Raw genomic sequence first — 17588 nt, forward strand, 5'->3', positions numbered from 1 at the left:
CGTCAATCAGAAGAAATATACCTTTCTCCTAAATCGTGTAGCTGCATAATCAAACGATGTAGATTCTAAACAACTCAAATTGATGAACAGAGGGAGTTAATAGAACTTTTAGACTCGGAAAATTGCTCCTGTTCATCACATGCTTTAATTTCAATGAACAATACTGTTGACAAACAGCAGGCTCAGGTAGTGACGCTCTTGCACTAAAATAGAAATATCATGTTTTAAACTTTAAAAAAAATAATCCCAAATTGTGAGTTGGCTCAAGCTTGGAAATGGTATGTAAACGACATTACCTCCCAAATGGATGTTAAAGATTCCCGTAACTTATATAGTAATCTCCAACATCTGTTTCATTTATTAAGTTAAGCAAACCATCTGAGTAGCTGATAAGATTCCTATGCACATGGGAAGTTGCAGCTGGCAATATAATGTACTCGCCATCTTCACCACCTCATCTCTTGAATTTATATCATTGAACCTTGTCTGTATTGATCTTCTTCTCTTTGATATTTACGCTTCTCCCATTTTTTTCAATAAAAAGCAACCAAATTAAAATATAAATCCTATGATGAAACTGGATTCTTCTCCTCTCAAGTCCCCTGAAAAAAAATAGAAGAGATTTAGCAAAAAAGAGTGAGGCAAAATTCTGTACACAAGCCTGCACAGCTCTGGAGACTCCTCCACAAGGTTTATTTATGTGCAAAGGCAGAACACCGGCAGTAAATCCAACCAAGAATTCATATACCAACCCAGCTGGCAAAGGGTGGAAAACTGTTTCCCTGGAAAATCTTTTAGCTTGGACCACCCAGGGTTCATCTCTTTGATCGAAGGCCACAAGCCCTCAGTCAAGCATTCCTTTTCTTTTCTTTTTGAACTCTTTCAAGTCAAGTGTCCCGTAAGATTCTCTCTAATTCTTCAGCAGCTGATTCAAAGCCAAAGAGCCTCAAATAGAGCCCCACAGCCCATCCTCACTCATGGTCTGTTGTATTCTTCTGACTTCATTGTCACAGGACCTACACCTTGTATGGTCATTAGTTTGGGAAACTATTTGAAAGAACCTATGTGAGAGGAGTGGAACTGGAAGCCAGAAAGCACATCCCATATGCCCGAGAAGGAAAGCTTTTTGTTTTCTGTCGTCTAAATTGGCATTTAGACTTCATTGAGCTTGGAGGACACTGTGATACCAGTTTCGTGGTGAATGGGAAACTTTAACATTTTTTTAGTGTTAAAAAATGGAAACCGCCAACTGTATGGTATTTTTGGATGGGGAGTGTACATTTATTTTAAATTATCCACCAGAGAAATGTTCCACTACACTAATGTCTAACACAGATTTTAACACCTCAAGCACAGTTTAATCCATAGTCAGAAGATAAGAAAAATATATAATAACACAGATACATTTTATTATTAAAGCCTATCAGGAATCCATGCAGTAGAATTCTAGAGGGCCTCAGCCTGCCAAGCTGGCCCTTACTGTAGTACCGTACTGTAGAGTGTAGTATCTGTCTTACAAAGTGTATTTCAAAATGCATTAGAGCATTAAACAGTAACAGGGTTGAGAGTAGAATTATGAGATACGGGCAAACGAGAAGTGTTAAATAATTAATGGAGATTTGCTTTGGATATGTGTTTTAAAATAATAAATAAAAGTATAAAGGGCAAAAATACAAACCATTCTTTCCTGTGTGACTATTAGAGACATTAACAGGAAAACTTAATTTTTCACTCTAATATATAAAGAATTTTGTGTAACCCGTGTTACTCTTTCTTCTAACAAACACACATCATTATCTCAATCCATACAAATCTAATAATGGAGAGAATCAGGTATAAATGACTGGAGGGAGGCCAGTTTGTCTTTTGTTTAAATTTAAAAAAAAAAAAAAATTAGTAGCATTAGTGAAAATTCCCCAAAACACTCATGCCCTCCACCCAGGGAAACATTGTGCCATTTACTGGGGGAGCAGGGGCAGGGGAAGGAGGAGGAAACATCTGGTAAGCAAACGAGAATTAAATACCCATCAATTACTTTGATGAGGTTGTCCAATAAAACAGTTATAAGCACCACTAAAACAAATTGCTTAGAGCAAGATACAGATTGCCAAACACTGGTTTACAGGCGAGACACATAATATCATTGACAGACCACAAAATGAGGCTCGCTTTAGCATCTATAGGAGCGCTTCACTAGATAAAAGATATCCCTGGAGCAGGATTTGTTTTTAAGGGGTTTTAAAGGCTAACAAATGCAGCTTAATCATCTCTTCCTTCAGTACACCAGCTGAACAAAACATCTAATAGAAAAACAGAATGAAGTTTTCTATTTATCCCATGCATAGTAAACAACATTATTCAGATACAGCAAAATGTAGGGGAGAAAACACATTTCTGTTGGTCCTTTGCCCATGTTACTCCCACTTAAGACACTGCAAAGCCCAAATCTGCAGATCTTTACTCTTCTGTTGGAGAAGGTGGGGTTTGCTTGCCCCACTCTACCATGGACATAGCAAGGTGTTTGGTGAGAGTTGTCATGGAGACTCAAAGCCACCTGTTCAAAGACTATGCCTCTGCACAGATTTTTGGTAGAAGAACTCCTTCATGACCTGTGCTATCACAAATTTTCTGTCTGGATTCTTTGCACTGTAACACGTAACAGTTCTGATTCCAATCAGTAGAGCGCAATAATACATATGAACCCTAGCTAATTCATTGCCATAGTAATGAAGTATCACAGTTTTATTAATCTGTTTTTATCAATTTTACTAGAATATTTTGTAACGGTATAAGTGATACAGTATACAAATGGAAATGTTGAAATAACAAAGGCGGATGATTAATGGATGGTACTTCAAAGGTAGAAACATTGGGCTAGATTTCCACTGGTGTCACTGAATTTGGCCGAGGAGTTAAATATAGCGGTTGCTCTATTTTCTCATGGAAAAAATTAACAGCTGTGTGTGTGCTTTAGTTGTTGTTTATACGTGTGATCTTAGAAAAAAACATAGACCATCCTAAGGTAATGTTTTATTTTCATGAGAATTATTTTAGTATGAAATTTGCAATTAACTTTCTAAATTAGGACCCACTGTAGCAGCTCTTAAGCAGGCCAAATGCACACTGAAGTCGAAGAGAGATCTACCTGAGTAAGCAGAACATCTGACCCTGCCGATGTGACCATAGAGTAATGGGGATTTTGATAGCAAAGGGCTTAGAAGGGCTGATCTTAAAAAAGGTTAATGGTTACAATTCAACACAATTAATATTAACAAAAATGGGGAAGCTGAAATAAGGAAAGAAAGGGTTAAAGAATATTTAGATAAGTTAGGTGTATTCAAGTCGGCAGAGTTTGAAATTCATTCTAGGGCACTTCAAGAACTAGCCGAAGCAATCTCGGAACCATTAGCAATTATCTTCAAAAGATCATGGAGGACAGGTGAATATAATGGTGCAAATATAGTACCTGTCTTTAAAAAGGGAAACAAAGAGTACTTGTGGAATTGTAGACCAGTCAGCTTTAATTTTGATATCTTAAAAATACTGGAACAAAATATTAAATAATCAGTTAGTAAGCACGTAAAGGGTAATAGGGTTCTCAAACTTCATTGCACCACGACCCCTTTCTGACAACAAAAATTACTACATGAGCCCAGGAGTGGGGACCGAAGGCCTGAAACTGCCATGGGCAGGGGGGCCAGAGCCAAAGCTCAAGCCCTACCACCCCAGTTAGGGGGCCAAAGCCATAGCCCAAGGGCTTCAGCTCTAGGCGGGGGTAGGGTGAGCAGACAGCAAGTGTGAAAAATCGGGACCGGGGGTGGGGGGTAATAGGAGCCTATATAAGAAAAAGACCCAAAAATTGGGACTGTCACTATAAAATCGGGACATCTGGTCACCCTAGGCAGGGGGCCTGTAACCCTGAGCTCATGCCACCAATGGCTGAAGTCCTCGGGCTTGGGCTTTGGCCCTAAGCCACAGCAAGTCTAACACCAGCCTACTGGCAGTTTTTAAGAATAGGGTAGACAGACACCTGTCAGGGATGGTCTAGGTTTACTTGGTCCTCCATCATTGCAAAGGATTTGACTTGATGACCTCTCGAGGTCCCTTCTTCCAGCCCTGCATTTCTATGATTCTGTGGTTCTAAAAGACAAGAGTAGCCTATTTGTTAGACAAGAATGGTCATCACTGACAACATGATACATGTGTGACATTTTCTCTCACAAAAAGATTCCTGCTGATGAATTGGTTACTGTTAAATTTGATTAAAATGGTTATGGTTATGCAGGGAAATTATATATATTCTTTAAAGATACTTCAGACTATATGAATGACACCTCTGAGTAATAGAGAAAGATACTAATTGTTCTCATGTAGATAAATAGCATTAATTATTAAGTGATGCATTATTAAGGTGATGCAGACTGCAAGGTACATTGGTCTAAGTTTATTTGATTGCCTTGTGAAATGAAATGTGTGTTGCTCTAAAAACATTATTTTGTTCCACAGGCTATAAACCAGGCAGGAGCTGGACCCTACAGCGATCTAGTAACCTGCAGGACTCCAGCATCAGTACCTGATGCAGTGTGTACTCTCTCTGTACTGGAGGATGAGCATATGGATGCCTATCAGATATCACCCTCTGTGTGCCTTGTTTTAAACTGGGAAGAACCGTGCAATAATGGGTCTGAGATTACTTCTTACAACATTGACCTTGGCGACATTAGCATTCCAGTTAGTAACGTTACAACTTATGTTATTGATGATCTGCTTCCAGAAACCTCATACCGGTGAGTGTCATCATCCTTCCATTTCTCAGTACAGTAATGAAAACTCATGTTGATATCACACAGATTAACTCGATATGGGGAATCTTTATAGAATATATCAAAGAAAAAAGTCACTATCCTTAAACATCTAGCGAAAGTGTAATGATGTCTTTATGGAGTGAATTGGAGTAGTTCAGGTTTGAAGACGTTCTCTTTGTTCACCTTTTTCTATCTTCTTTTGTCTCTATGTGCTTTGTCCTTGTTTTTTGTCTTATGTGTTTGGAAACCATATTAGTTAATCTATGAAGCAAATAGCAAGACCAAGACAGATAAAATTCATAATAATCTAATGAGGTTTACAAACCCCATATTGAACACAGGCAGAAGGGAGAGGAGGATCTTCCTGGCTTACAGGCAACCAGGCTCACCAGCCCCTAGCACAGCTGCCAGAACGTCCAGTCATGGAGGCATCCACCCTCAGCTGGGACCAATAAGGAAAACGTGTAGCAATAAAGGAAAAACAGAGAGATGGGGAGGCAGAAAGGCCTGGGCTAGAGGAGGGGCAAGTGCCCTGTGGCAGCCTGCCTCTAAGAAACTGACAGGGAGACAAAGGAAGACTACAAGCCCTGGAATTTAAGGGCTGATAATCTAAAAGGAGTCTAAATTGATGGACTGGGCTAATTTGAGATGAGTAGAGGGGAGACCAGTTAGGGGAAAGCTCAGTCCTCTAAAGAGACTGTCCCAAGAGCAGTTGACAAATGTACATTCCAGAAATCGGAAATGATAAACGCTTCTAACTAACATAGTGCTGTGTTCATTGCAATGTATCATTTTTCAGATTCTAATCAATAATATTCTGTTAAGTGGTTATAGGTATTAACTATAGTAATTTTCTTATATGGTGAATAAGTTGCGTACTGTTTAAAATGGTGATTTAATGTATGTTCTTTTGAGTAGATATATTTGCCATCTCTTTAATATGAAAAAAATAACTAAAGAGGATGAAATTTGGGATTAAAAATGATTGGCTCAACTCAAATTCTAAATTTTATTCTAAAATGGCTTCTCCAAATGTGTATTCATTCTTTGAACTAATCTGATTTTCATGCTTTTCATGATGTCTTTCTAATTGCTGCTAGAATTTAAATCATCTTAAACAGTGACAAGCAGATGAATAGTAATACACAGTGGAATTGATCATGTCAAGGAAGATCTTTTTGAAAAAAACAGTTATTCTAATAGATATGTAATACAGAAAAATCTGATTGTACAGTTGAAGAAATTAGACACAGTACAGACTCTCAGTCATTTTTCATGAATAATCATGCAAGCATTGTGTAGCCTAGCTAGAATGCGCCACTCTTTTTCAAATTTTAACACAATAGCACTGAGAATGGTATAGTAGCATCTAGCTTTCTACCAGGCTGTGGAAATGTAAAACAAGGCAGGACATATAACCTTTGTCCGTCTTGTGAGCTGCTACTTAATTTTTTTTAAGTGCTGCCCTTAGTTGGTCTGGAACATCTTGTTTTCTCCTTATTATATGTGAGAGCAGATGCAGGAGCACCTAAAACCAAATAAAAGGCTTTGATCAGCACCAAGTGACTCGATACAATCAGCCAGCACTTTTCATTAATATTAGTAACTGGGTCACAGAAACTGGGGCATCTAAAAATTCTGATTCTTTTTTTTAGCTCATGTTTTGTTCTTCTATAGCTGCTGTTAGGTAGGTGTCCTGATCTCCAAAGCCTGGAAAAAGAGATCAGAACTAAAAGTTGAGATAAGCTTTAGGTTCCTCTTCATAATCATACAGGAGTTCTTTCTCTGAAACTCTTGTTCTGGCTCCCTCTGAGCAGGAGGATTATATTGAGGTCATACTATGATTTATGCCCTGAATCTTAGTTTACATTCTAACTTCTTTACTTTTCATAAGGCGCCATATTAAATTATGTGATTTTAGCCTAGGAGTCTGATTGTCTCTGATCTGAATGAAAAAGTGAAACCATAAACATTAACTATTTAACTGGTCACAATGATTGCTGTGGGACCAAGCTTCTAAAAATGGTATGATGAGAACAACAAGAAGTAAGTGTTGAGTCAGGAAGCAAAAATACATGGCAGGGCATCTTGTACTTTTCAGAAAATACCATACCTCAGCTGTCTTGGAAAGCAAAGGGCCAAAGCGAAGTTGCAGGAGCAGCTCATACAGCATTGACCATAGTTTGTAGTATTGTGCTAATAAAAATAGCTCTGAAGAAAGAAACTTTTAAAATAATTGTTAGTGGATTTTTGTTAACCCTTTCCTTCTTTGTTTTTGTCATCTGTGTTCTCAGACACGCGCGCGCACACACACTATCTGTGTATATCCAGTCTATCTATGATATTTTTAGGGCGCCAATCATCATATTACCTATGCATAACATAAGAAGGTTGTTAGGTTTAATTAATTGCTATTTGCAAATCCCTTTGAGCTGCTCTGAATTGGAAGTAGTATTATTTCATGATATATAGGGCTATAGTAAAGCTGTGTGAAATTTGTGGGGGGAACAAAGGGGAAGGGATAGCCCAGTGGTTTGAGTATTGGCCTGCTAAACCCAGGGTTGAGTGTTCAATCCTTGAGGGGGTCACTTAGGGTTCTAGGGTAAAATAAGTACATGGTCCTGCTAGTGAAGGCAGGGGGCTGGACTCAATGACCTTTCAGGGTCCCTTCCAGTTCTATGAGATAGGTATATCTCCATATATTTTAATTTTTTATTTAATTATTTATTTATTTTTGTGCAATGAAAGCAAGTGAAAGCTACCTGGCATTAGGTTTCTTTCCAAACCCAAACATTAAGCAAGACCTTGGAGATTATCAAATCTCTTGACAAGCCTGGTGTGAGTTTAAAGTCAGCAAAACTAGTCAAAACTCTGTGGTTTCAGTCACATTTCACTACGAGGTTTTGGGTTTGTTTGAAGCCAGAATCTCAAAGCAAACCTCTAGTTAATGAGAACCAAAATTGGAAAAATACGTATTTTGCACAGCAGTAGTTTACCAAGTAAGTCTGCACACTGAGCTGATAGTATAAAAATAGTTTAAATAAAATAAAACCCTTAGATATGCAAATCACTTCATTGTAAACAGCATGAAGATCATCTGAGAGGATGTGTGACAAATTCTTCCACTTAAAGATCTGTAAATATGTCCCAAAATTTAGATGCTTTGGATATGTTTGGTTGGTAGTCAAATTGGTCATGTGACTAGCTGCAGTTTAACTCTACCTGCCTGCCCCAGAGAACTTTGGGAGGTTCAGCTTTGTCTGGTACAAAGATTGTACTGATCTAGCAAAATGGGTTGCCCACCATCTTTTTAATACTAATGTCTGCTTCAACTGCTTCTGAGTTCACTCGTAGCTAGCAAAATCCATACATGCTGAAGTGTTCTTCTTCAGTGCTGCTCTTTGTAACTAAGGGAAATTGTTTGTCATAAGGCTCCAGCCCAGTTTATGGGCTTGTTGAAAGGGTTCATGCTGTTGGCTTATTATATAAGCCAATGGTCAACTATGTGCATTTCAAGATTACTCTGCACACTAATGGACTGTTTAAAATTAACATGACACAGTTTGACATTGTCACTGAACAAGGGCATAAAATGGAATGCTTCAGATGCTCTTGTTGTATATTATGTGCTTATTTTTGTGCTCTTTAGAAAGGAAAAATATGTAATATCAAAATGCAACTCCCAGGATCTGCTTTTCTGTAACAAAAATGGAAACAGTCATTTCAGTTAATTAGTACTAAAGTGTTAGAGCAAAATTTCATATGCTGACCTTCATTTTTGCAGGCACAAATAATTGCCTTGATCATCTTTGCACTCATAGTTAAGCCATTTAATGAGGGCAATTAGGAACTTGGACTTCAAAGTGATATAAATGATAAATAGAAATAATTGCTGACATAAGCAAAAATAAAAGCCTGGTTAAGGTTTAACAAAGAAAACCCTAAATCTTTAGGCACAAAAAAAATTGTGGATTCTTTGAAAATAGTTTTTCTCCCAATATTGTTGTTTTCCAGTATCTAAGCTTTCATTTTAAAAAAGGAAATGGGATTGATTGTAGAGTTGAGCACATTGTCTTCCAGTCAAGTTTGATCCTGCAAAGTGTTGAGAATATGCAGTACCTCAAAGGAAATATTCCTTATCTCTCAAAATTAGGCCCTGAACCTAAAGAAGTGGCATTTTTTTTTAATTCTCTATTATGTGTTATTGAGATCTTGCCTTTGTTGCTTAGACTTATATATATTCATTCCAGAAGGGACTGTTATGATTATTGCTGAATAACACAGGCTATAGAAATTCACCCAGTAATTTCTGCATCAAGCCCATAACTTCTCGTTGAGCTAGGTCATATCTTTTAGAGACAGCCAATCTTGATTTAACGATTTCAAATGATGGAAAATACGCCACACACATTCCTTGGTACATGAGTGATTAATTACCCTCAGTTGCATCTTATTTCCCATTTGAATTTGTCTAGCTTCAACTTCCAGTCATTAGATTTTATGTGGCTGTGTGCTATTAAAGAAACCTATTTTGAAATCTCCCAGCGTAGGTACTTACAGAATAGATCACAATCAAGTCACCTCTGTGTGTATATATGTATATCACTCTGTGTGTTTGTGTGTGTGTGTGTGTGTATATATATATATATATATATTCACAGTAATAATAAAAAAGTAAATATCTTCATCCTCAAATTTAGGGCCTGATCCTGCATATCTTTACTCACACAGTTAATTTATACTATGCACGAATAATCTCATTGACTGCAGAGGAGATATAAAGTACGTGAGCACGTAAAGGTTTGCAGAAGGGGACCCTTACTTTTTATTAAGTAAAAGTTAATAAACTCTTCTGTTCTGACCTCTTGTATAACATAGGCCATAGAATTCCACCCATAATTTCTGCATCAAGTCCAATGGTTTGGTTTCTTTACTAGACTTTCTCTGAGCGTTTAGTGCAGTACAGCTCCTTGTATATTTTTGAAGTACAATTACAAAAATTGAGATTACATATTGCAACAGTATTTTTATCAAATAAAGATGTTATTTCTGTCAAAACTTCCTTTAATTGTTTTTTGTATGATTTGATAAGACTGTAAGTGAATAAATAGCCCATGGTATTCCAGCTGAAAATTGTGAAAAACTTTCTCCCCAAAAATTCAGCAATTAACAGTATTTTTTATTTTTCTGTTAGGTACACTTTGTTCCTATGTTTTGTCTTTCTATTTTTCCTCATTAACCATGCTGTACTGTTGTGATTCCTCCCTTCCTCCCTCCCTCCTGTCCCCTTCACACCCCCAAGCAATTTAGCAGACTTGTTTACTGAGTATTTCTTTTAATAGGATAACTTATTTTAAATTTGGCTTATTAGCATCTATATAAATAAAAACATAGCAGTTGCGATTTGTAAACCATGTCACGGGAAAGACCTTTCTGAATGAAAACAGAAATGCATATGAAAATATCTCTGAGGATTGAGATTTGTGTGTTTTGTAGCAAAGGGCTCAGTCCAGCTGACCTTGAACTACCAATAGAAGTTTTACCCAATAAGGACCTGTAAAATTGGGCTCAATGTTCCAGAGCTCACAAATGTTTATAAATTTTTGTGTGTGTATTTAACCATTAAAAGTCCTGAATAGATTATGCTTCTTTCTTCCTTTTTAAGATGATGGAGTTTTGCCTGAGTAAGAAGGACTGCAGACTTCATGCTACGCCAGCTAAAATAATTATAAAGCCTCCCCATTCATTTCAAAGCTCCAAAGCAGGCTCGTAGGGAGGAAGGATGGTCCGGTGTTAGCTTGGGAGATCTGGGTTCAAGTACACCTCCATTACAGACTTTCCTCTGTCACCTTGTCAAAGTCACTTAATCATTCTGTGCCTCAGTTTCCCAGCTGTAAAATGGGAATAAGGGGCCTCACAGGAATGTTGTGGGGATAAACGCATTAAATATGGTGTTGTGCTTAGATACTAAGGCAATGGGGGCCATATTAATACCTTAGATAAAATAGAATTTTGAGTCTAATAATGCAGTTTTGCCTTCTTAAGGACTGAAGGATCAGGTTAGTCACTGTTGTTACCAGCATTGCCCATTACTTTGGGATATGCTCATTTACATATAAGAACATAAGAATGGCCGTACCGGGTCAGACCAAAGGTCCATCTAGCCCAGTATCCTGTCTACCGACAGTGGCCAATGCCAGGTGCCCCAGAGGGAGTGAACCTAACAGGCAATGATCAAGTGATCTCTCTCCTGCCATCCATCTCCATCCTCTGACAAACAGAGGCTAGGGACACCATTCCTTACCCATCCTGGCTAATAGCCATTAATGGACTTAACCACCATGAATTTATCCAGTTCTCTTTTAAACGCTGTTATAGTCCTAGCCTTCACAACCTCCTCAGGTAAGGAGTTCCACAAGTTGACTGTGCGCTGCGTGAAGAAGAACTTCCTTGTATTTGTTTTAAACCTGCTGCCTATTAAATTCATTTGGTGACCCCTAGTTCTTTTATTATGGGAATAAGTAAATAACTTTTCCTTATCCACTTTCTCCACATCACTCATGATTTTATATACCTCTATCATATCCCCCCTTAGTCTCCTCTTTTCCAAGCTGAAGAGTCCTAGCCTCTTTAATCTCTCCTCATATGGGACCCATTCCAAACCCCTAATCATTTTAGTTGCCCTTCTCTGAACCTTTTCTAGTGCCAGTATATCTTTTTTGAGATGAGGAGACCACATCTGTACGCAGTATTCGAGATGTGGGCGTACCATCGATTTATATAAGGGCAATAATATATTCTCAGTCTTATTCTCTATCCCCTTTTTAATTATCCCTAATTTATCATTTATTAGTGTTACTCTTCCGGGGGTGGGGGGTGGTTCTGTACTTGTATCAATGTACTGCTTGTGTCACTTGTGTTCTCATACGGAGCTCTACTTCTCCCTGCTGCAAGTTCCCTCCCAATGGAGCTAACCTGCAGGACCTAGGTTCCCCAGGGCTGGGGTCTTCCAGCCCCAGAATCAGACGAACACACACAAACACACATTAACAGAGCGCCTCTGAGAGGACCGGGTTAATCAGCGCTCCCAAGGTGACCCCTTATATGTCCCTGGACTCAAGTAGGCTGGGTCGAGCAGCATCTCCAAGCTGTCACCCTCATATGCCATGGGCACCGCACCGGAATAGAGCACGCCTGAGCAGGCTGGGTCGAGCAGCACTTTCAATCTGCCACTCTCATCTGTCCCAGGTTCAGCATGTCTCTATCCCCACTTTCACGTTACAATTGTTCTGGTAGTAACCCACTTGATGAGCAAACCCCACAGGATTTTTGGGCATTGCAGGGATCTTTTAGCTTAGGTCAGAGGAGCCTTGCTGCAGAGCGAATGAGGAAACCAAAAAAAAAACCCATGAGGGGGAGAGAGAGAGAAGCAACTAGCTTAGTCATGAAAGTTTTATTTATTGCCAGGTAATAACCATAGGGGAGCCAAACAAACAAAACACTTATAATATTAAATCTAACTTAAATTTGATTATAAAAGTCAGGTTTACAAAACTATAACTGATCACACAAGTCAGGGTCAGAAGGCTATATCTAGAGAGAGAGAGCTAGGTTCTCACCACTCCATGAAGCTTGAATGGATCGGGGTTTCCAGGCAGTGGTGGTAGCTGAGGGTCCAGAGTGCTGGATACAGGCAGAGCCCCCAGCACGATCAGTCAGGAGAAGATGAAGTCCCAGTGGAACTGATGCAGATTTTGGATCCAGGCATCAGAACACTTACTTGAGCATGGGTAGGGGTTTTTGTAGAGAAACAACTATGGTTCAAGGGAGAACATTAGATTTGTTTATGGGACAAGGGAGTATACCAAAGTTGTTTTGTTCAGACTAGACAATGGGAGCTGATCATTCCTGGCTTTGGGCGGTATTCCTTGGAGGGAGCTCACAATAAAGGATTTATTACTAGAATTGGTCTGATAACTACTCAGATGGGTGTGTGCAGGTGTGGATTCATTAACATCTGGAACAGAGATCCCCCATCATGCAGTGCTTCCCTGCTTTTCTGGTCCCAGAGTTCCCTGCGGTCCTTGCCTTGGAATCTCTGTTCTCTGTTCTGTATGCTAATGGAGATGCCTCCTTATCCCATCTTCGATGCAAATGAGGCTAGGGGAGTTTCCTTAATACTATCATCCTTATCCCAGGGGTTTAGGTGCATCTCCCACTGCCTTTTCATTGCTTTTTGTACGTCTTTCTTTTGATCGGTTTTGGTTCAAGCAGAGGCTGGGGGGTGGAGGGGGAAGTCTTTTGTGAGTCAGACAGGCTGGGTACTGCGCCCTGGTTCCCCAAGATCACAGAGCTGACAGGTACCACTGTCAAACTAGAAATAATGTCTTATTCTATCACAAAATATTTAATTCAGCTTAATCTAGGCTATAGTATTAGTCATCAATCCTATTTTTCACGCTGATCTTTCTCCTTTCTAGTTTATATTTGCTATCCTAGCTATTAGACATTGCTTTTCACAAGAATGGGTAAATTGCATTAATTTTATGAGAACTTGTATATCAAACTCTTCTCATGTCAGGCTGCTTAAGAATGCTTCAGAAGTGATTTTTCAGCTTGCAAATGGAATACTGTACAAATTATTCCATTACCAAACCGAAAATAGCATCCTTTTCAGAGTGTTTATTTTCCGGGGTCAAGAATATTTTAAAATATGATCGGTTATTGAAGGTCCTATAAGAGTTTCTAAATTTGCCTGGTCTGAAAAATGATGTTTTCTGAATCTAATGTTTAAAAGAGCCAGTGGAAAAATACAAAAATGGATACAAGTGATAGAGAGGTCTGATGCCAAGACTAGAAGCATTAGGTCATGTCCCCCAAATTTACTATTTCCATTTTCCAAGTATTTGTTTTAAAATTATGCTTGGTTCATTTGAAAGTTGCCCTAAAAAACCCTCCATTGCTTCAGCATTTTTAAGCTTACCTTAGAAATCACTATTGAAGGCTGGGTAAGAGTGACTTTATGAATGGTTTTTAACAGAAATATTTCAATGTAAAGTCTTAAATAAAAATAAATTGTGTGCATATATAGATGTTTATAATGATTGTTTGGGCCAGCTTTGTTATATGTAGAGCTGGGTGAAATTTTTTCAGTGAATAGAAATTTTACTGAAAAAATGCATTTTTCAGGACTCCAAAACTATTCACAAATTTGGTTCTAATTTAGCAAATCGTTTCAGCAGAAAAAAAAAGTAGAAATGTTAAAACATTTTGTTTTTACATTTTTTTAAATGAACTGTTTCTAAATGAAATGTTGTTTTTAAAATGTCGACATTTTAACCCTTTCGTTTGACCTGAGTAAATGTTTTTCTATTTGTTTTTTTTATCAGGGAAAAACCAAAACTAACCAAATTGGTGTGGGATTTTTCAGTTCGGCCACCAAACTGAAAAATGAGTTATTTGCTTACTGTAGTTAAGTGCTTGTACAGTGCCTTCCACAATGTGGTCTTAGCCTCTAGGCGCTACCTTAATACAAATAATAAATAACAGTACCACAGAGAAAAAGAGAGAGGGAGTGTAAATATTCCTTGAGTCTCACTTCCTCATATGCACCCACATGAAGGCCAGTGCAGTCTGGCCCATTGTATACAGCTGTATTAACAGATGGATATACACACACCCCCATATGCCCAGCATTACACTGACAGTAGCAACTTGGCAAAGACTTACAAGTGATAGCCTCAGTGAGGACTTGCCTGGCAAGTTGTAATCTGGTAGACTCAAACAACCCACCAGTTGTTGCTTTTCCGAGGCATACGTTTGGGAAGATGCCTTTTATTTTGATTTGAGGCTGACTGCAGTTTTCACCAGCCTTCTAATTTTCCTGGTTCAGGAGTATATATATCTGTGTATATACAACATACATGCACACACCTCCATCCTTTAAAAATAGGTTTAAGAAATACAAGATAACATTTAAATGAAATTGCCAATGATCTCATAATTCTTTCTTCAAAATGTGATACTGTCATGGAGAAATGGTTGAAGCTTAAATGATTTGGGGACAGGTGGTTTGTTTTGGTTGAGGTTTGGTTTATTTACTGCAAAATGTAAAAGTAATGGAACCTCTGTTTATGAATTCATTGCTTTAAACTCCCTGCAAAAAGCTGATATTTCTTAATTTAGTCACGTATCACTGTCCATATGTCATTACTAGATGATGAATTCTCAGCTTCCTATTGAAAACTGAAAATTATTTCCACCTATTTTCACCTTGGAAAGCCATTATGTGTTAATACGATGACTTTTGAAGCTGAAATAATGAGCGTACAATGTGAAGTAAGAAAAAAGTCTGCATTAATTATGCTTCTCATAATACCAGTAAAGTAGTCAGTCTGTTTCAATGTCTATGCTTCTTTTTTCTTTTTCTTTAGCTTTTTTGACCTGCTTTGTCTTAATCATACCATAGTTTTTGTATTTGTTAGTTACCTCCATTGCATCATCAAATGCAGAACGCTATTTGTGAATCTATGAAAGTAGCTTGCGAAAATGAAATTGAGTTTTAAACTTTAAGGCCTGGTTCTGATCTCCAAGGTTTTAAATTAGTGTAATTCCATTCTCTTCAATAGAGTTATTTCTGATTTACACTCGTGTAACAGAGATCAGAATCTTTAGAAATAAAGAAACACTCCTTACTTGCACTGGTTTGGTCTGTAAGAAATCTTGACGATCACTATAATGCTACTACTACTTAGCACATTGAAAACTTTAACTTTATCTGACTAATCCTCAAAACACTGTTGTATGGTAGGTAAGTAGTATCATACCCATTTTGCAGAGCAACTAAATGCTGAGAGGAAAAATAACTCATCAAAGGCAAATTAGTGACAGAACTGGAAATAGTATTATGAATTCCTGGTTCTTAGTTCAATGTTCAGTCCATTCAATAAACCATGCTGTTTCTGTGATATAGGACTTTAAATGTAAAGATCTAGTATACAGTATGTGGCCTCTTAATTTAAACTGTAGTCCAGAAAATAGGGTGGAAAGAAATGGAAATAAAATGACATCTACACTTTTTCACTTCCTAATACTAAATTGTCTTAAGTTGAAATTAGAGCATTCAAAAAAGCGACTTTTAAAGAAATGCATCTTAAAAAGCAACATAACAATCAGAAACCACGCATTTTTAAAGCAGTGAATGACCAACGTGATTTGGAAACCAACATTCTTCTGGTACATCTTCCTGGCTTCTCTCTTGACCTCCCCTTAGAGGTTTACAAAATGGAACATTTATTTCAGCACAGGACAGAGTTAAAAACAGGAAAGGAAGACAGCAAAATAAAGAGCATGCAACAGTTAGTTCTAATTTAGAACAATCAAGTGAGAGGCAATAAAGATGAAAGTGAATTCCGAATACTTGATCTCTAAACACACTGCCACCTCCAAGAAATATTGTACTGTATAGGAAAAGGCTCTGAGGCCTGACCTGTACAGAACACACACAAATCTGGATGAGGCCAATGAGCGTTCCAGCGTTCTGAGGGCAGAAAGTGATCTCTTTTTACAGTCAAACATGTTATTTTTATCTCTGAGTAATTCTACTTTCAATGCCGCATGGGAGAATGGTGCATTTCAACATTTTCAGTATACTTTATAATATTCATTTAAAAAGTCTATGCTACCCTTAAGAATGTGCATAACTTCTACTGAAGTCAGTGCACGTTATGTGGGTATATGGAAAGAGGGACAGACTATTAGTTCTTTAGTAGGAATAAGTATTTGAAATAAATTCTTCCAGCCAAAGCTAGCTGCTCAGTAGGCTTTTCTTCCAAGTACAGAATTAGAATATTAAAACCAAAGTGTTTATGGAAAAGCACAAGACTGTCAAGGAAGAGACAGTGGATAAAGCACAGCTCAGAGAGCCAGGAAGTACTGAGTTCTAATCTTAGCTCTGCTTTGGCTCCTTTTGTGACCTCGTGACCTTTGTCAAGTCATTTACCCGTTTGTGTCTGAATTGCCCTCTGTAAAATGGAGATGTTAATACTTGCCTCAGGGAGCATTGTGAGGATTTGTGTGGGAGTTTTTTCCAAAGCAAAAGCATTTTGAACTTGAGCAGGGCCCTTCCCGCATGGCAGCTCCAGGTAGTAGAGGAGGCATAAGGTGCCCCCTTAATCTACTGTTTCCTGTGCACAGGGGCAAGTGAACTCTGCAGAGCCACTCCATCTGCCTCTCACAAAGGTGGGCAGTAACAGGAGAGGAGCTGGCTGGAGTCACCAGTGCGCCCTGGGACACTAGTGTGCTGGGGAGCATACGCTGAGATGGGTATTCTTTCACAGTTTACTTCCTCCCTGGAATAGTAGGCAGAGTAGGAGAGAGAGCATGACTCCCTAAATCATACACTCCCTCTCAGGCTTCTCAAGGGCAGTACAGCAATGCTCTGCCCCTTGTATAAATCACTGCATTAATGCAATATGTTACGTGTGTGGAGGTATTGCATCTGCATACTCTGCAGACAAGACTTTCTCTTTACTGATGTATTTGTTAATGATTTTTTCCCTACATTGATTGAATATGATTTCCCTCTTGCATTTTATAATGAAAGAGAGAAAATAAACCTTCTAAAGCAAAGAAATCCTTTGAAGTTTTAATACTACATTTTTTCCATGTCCTTTAATCTAAGTATGTGGCTGTGTCAAATGGAAAGATCCCATATAGCTGCTTCTTCCCTTATAGTAGGCACAGGCAATGTTGTGAATGACTGTTTTTCTGCTGGTAGTTACT

The 17588-nt window shown here is 38.3% G+C and overlaps 1 protein-coding gene across 1 annotated transcript in view; it reads left to right on the plus strand.

Annotated features, from left to right (window-relative positions):
- Positions 1-17588, plus strand: part of FNDC3B (fibronectin type III domain containing 3B) — a 390987-nt gene that overhangs the window by 320592 nt on the left and 52807 nt on the right. The window contains exon 22 of the mRNA XM_026650044.2: positions 4507-4787. Coding sequence (XP_026505829.1) covers positions 4507-4787 — 281 coding nt within the window. The remainder of the gene's footprint in view (positions 1-4506; positions 4788-17588) is intronic.

This window comes from Terrapene carolina, unplaced genomic scaffold (assembly GCF_002925995.2).
Source record: "Terrapene carolina triunguis isolate 2854851 unplaced genomic scaffold, T_m_triunguis-2.0 Scaffold88, whole genome shotgun sequence".
NCBI lineage: Eukaryota > Metazoa > Chordata > Testudines > Emydidae > Terrapene > Terrapene triunguis.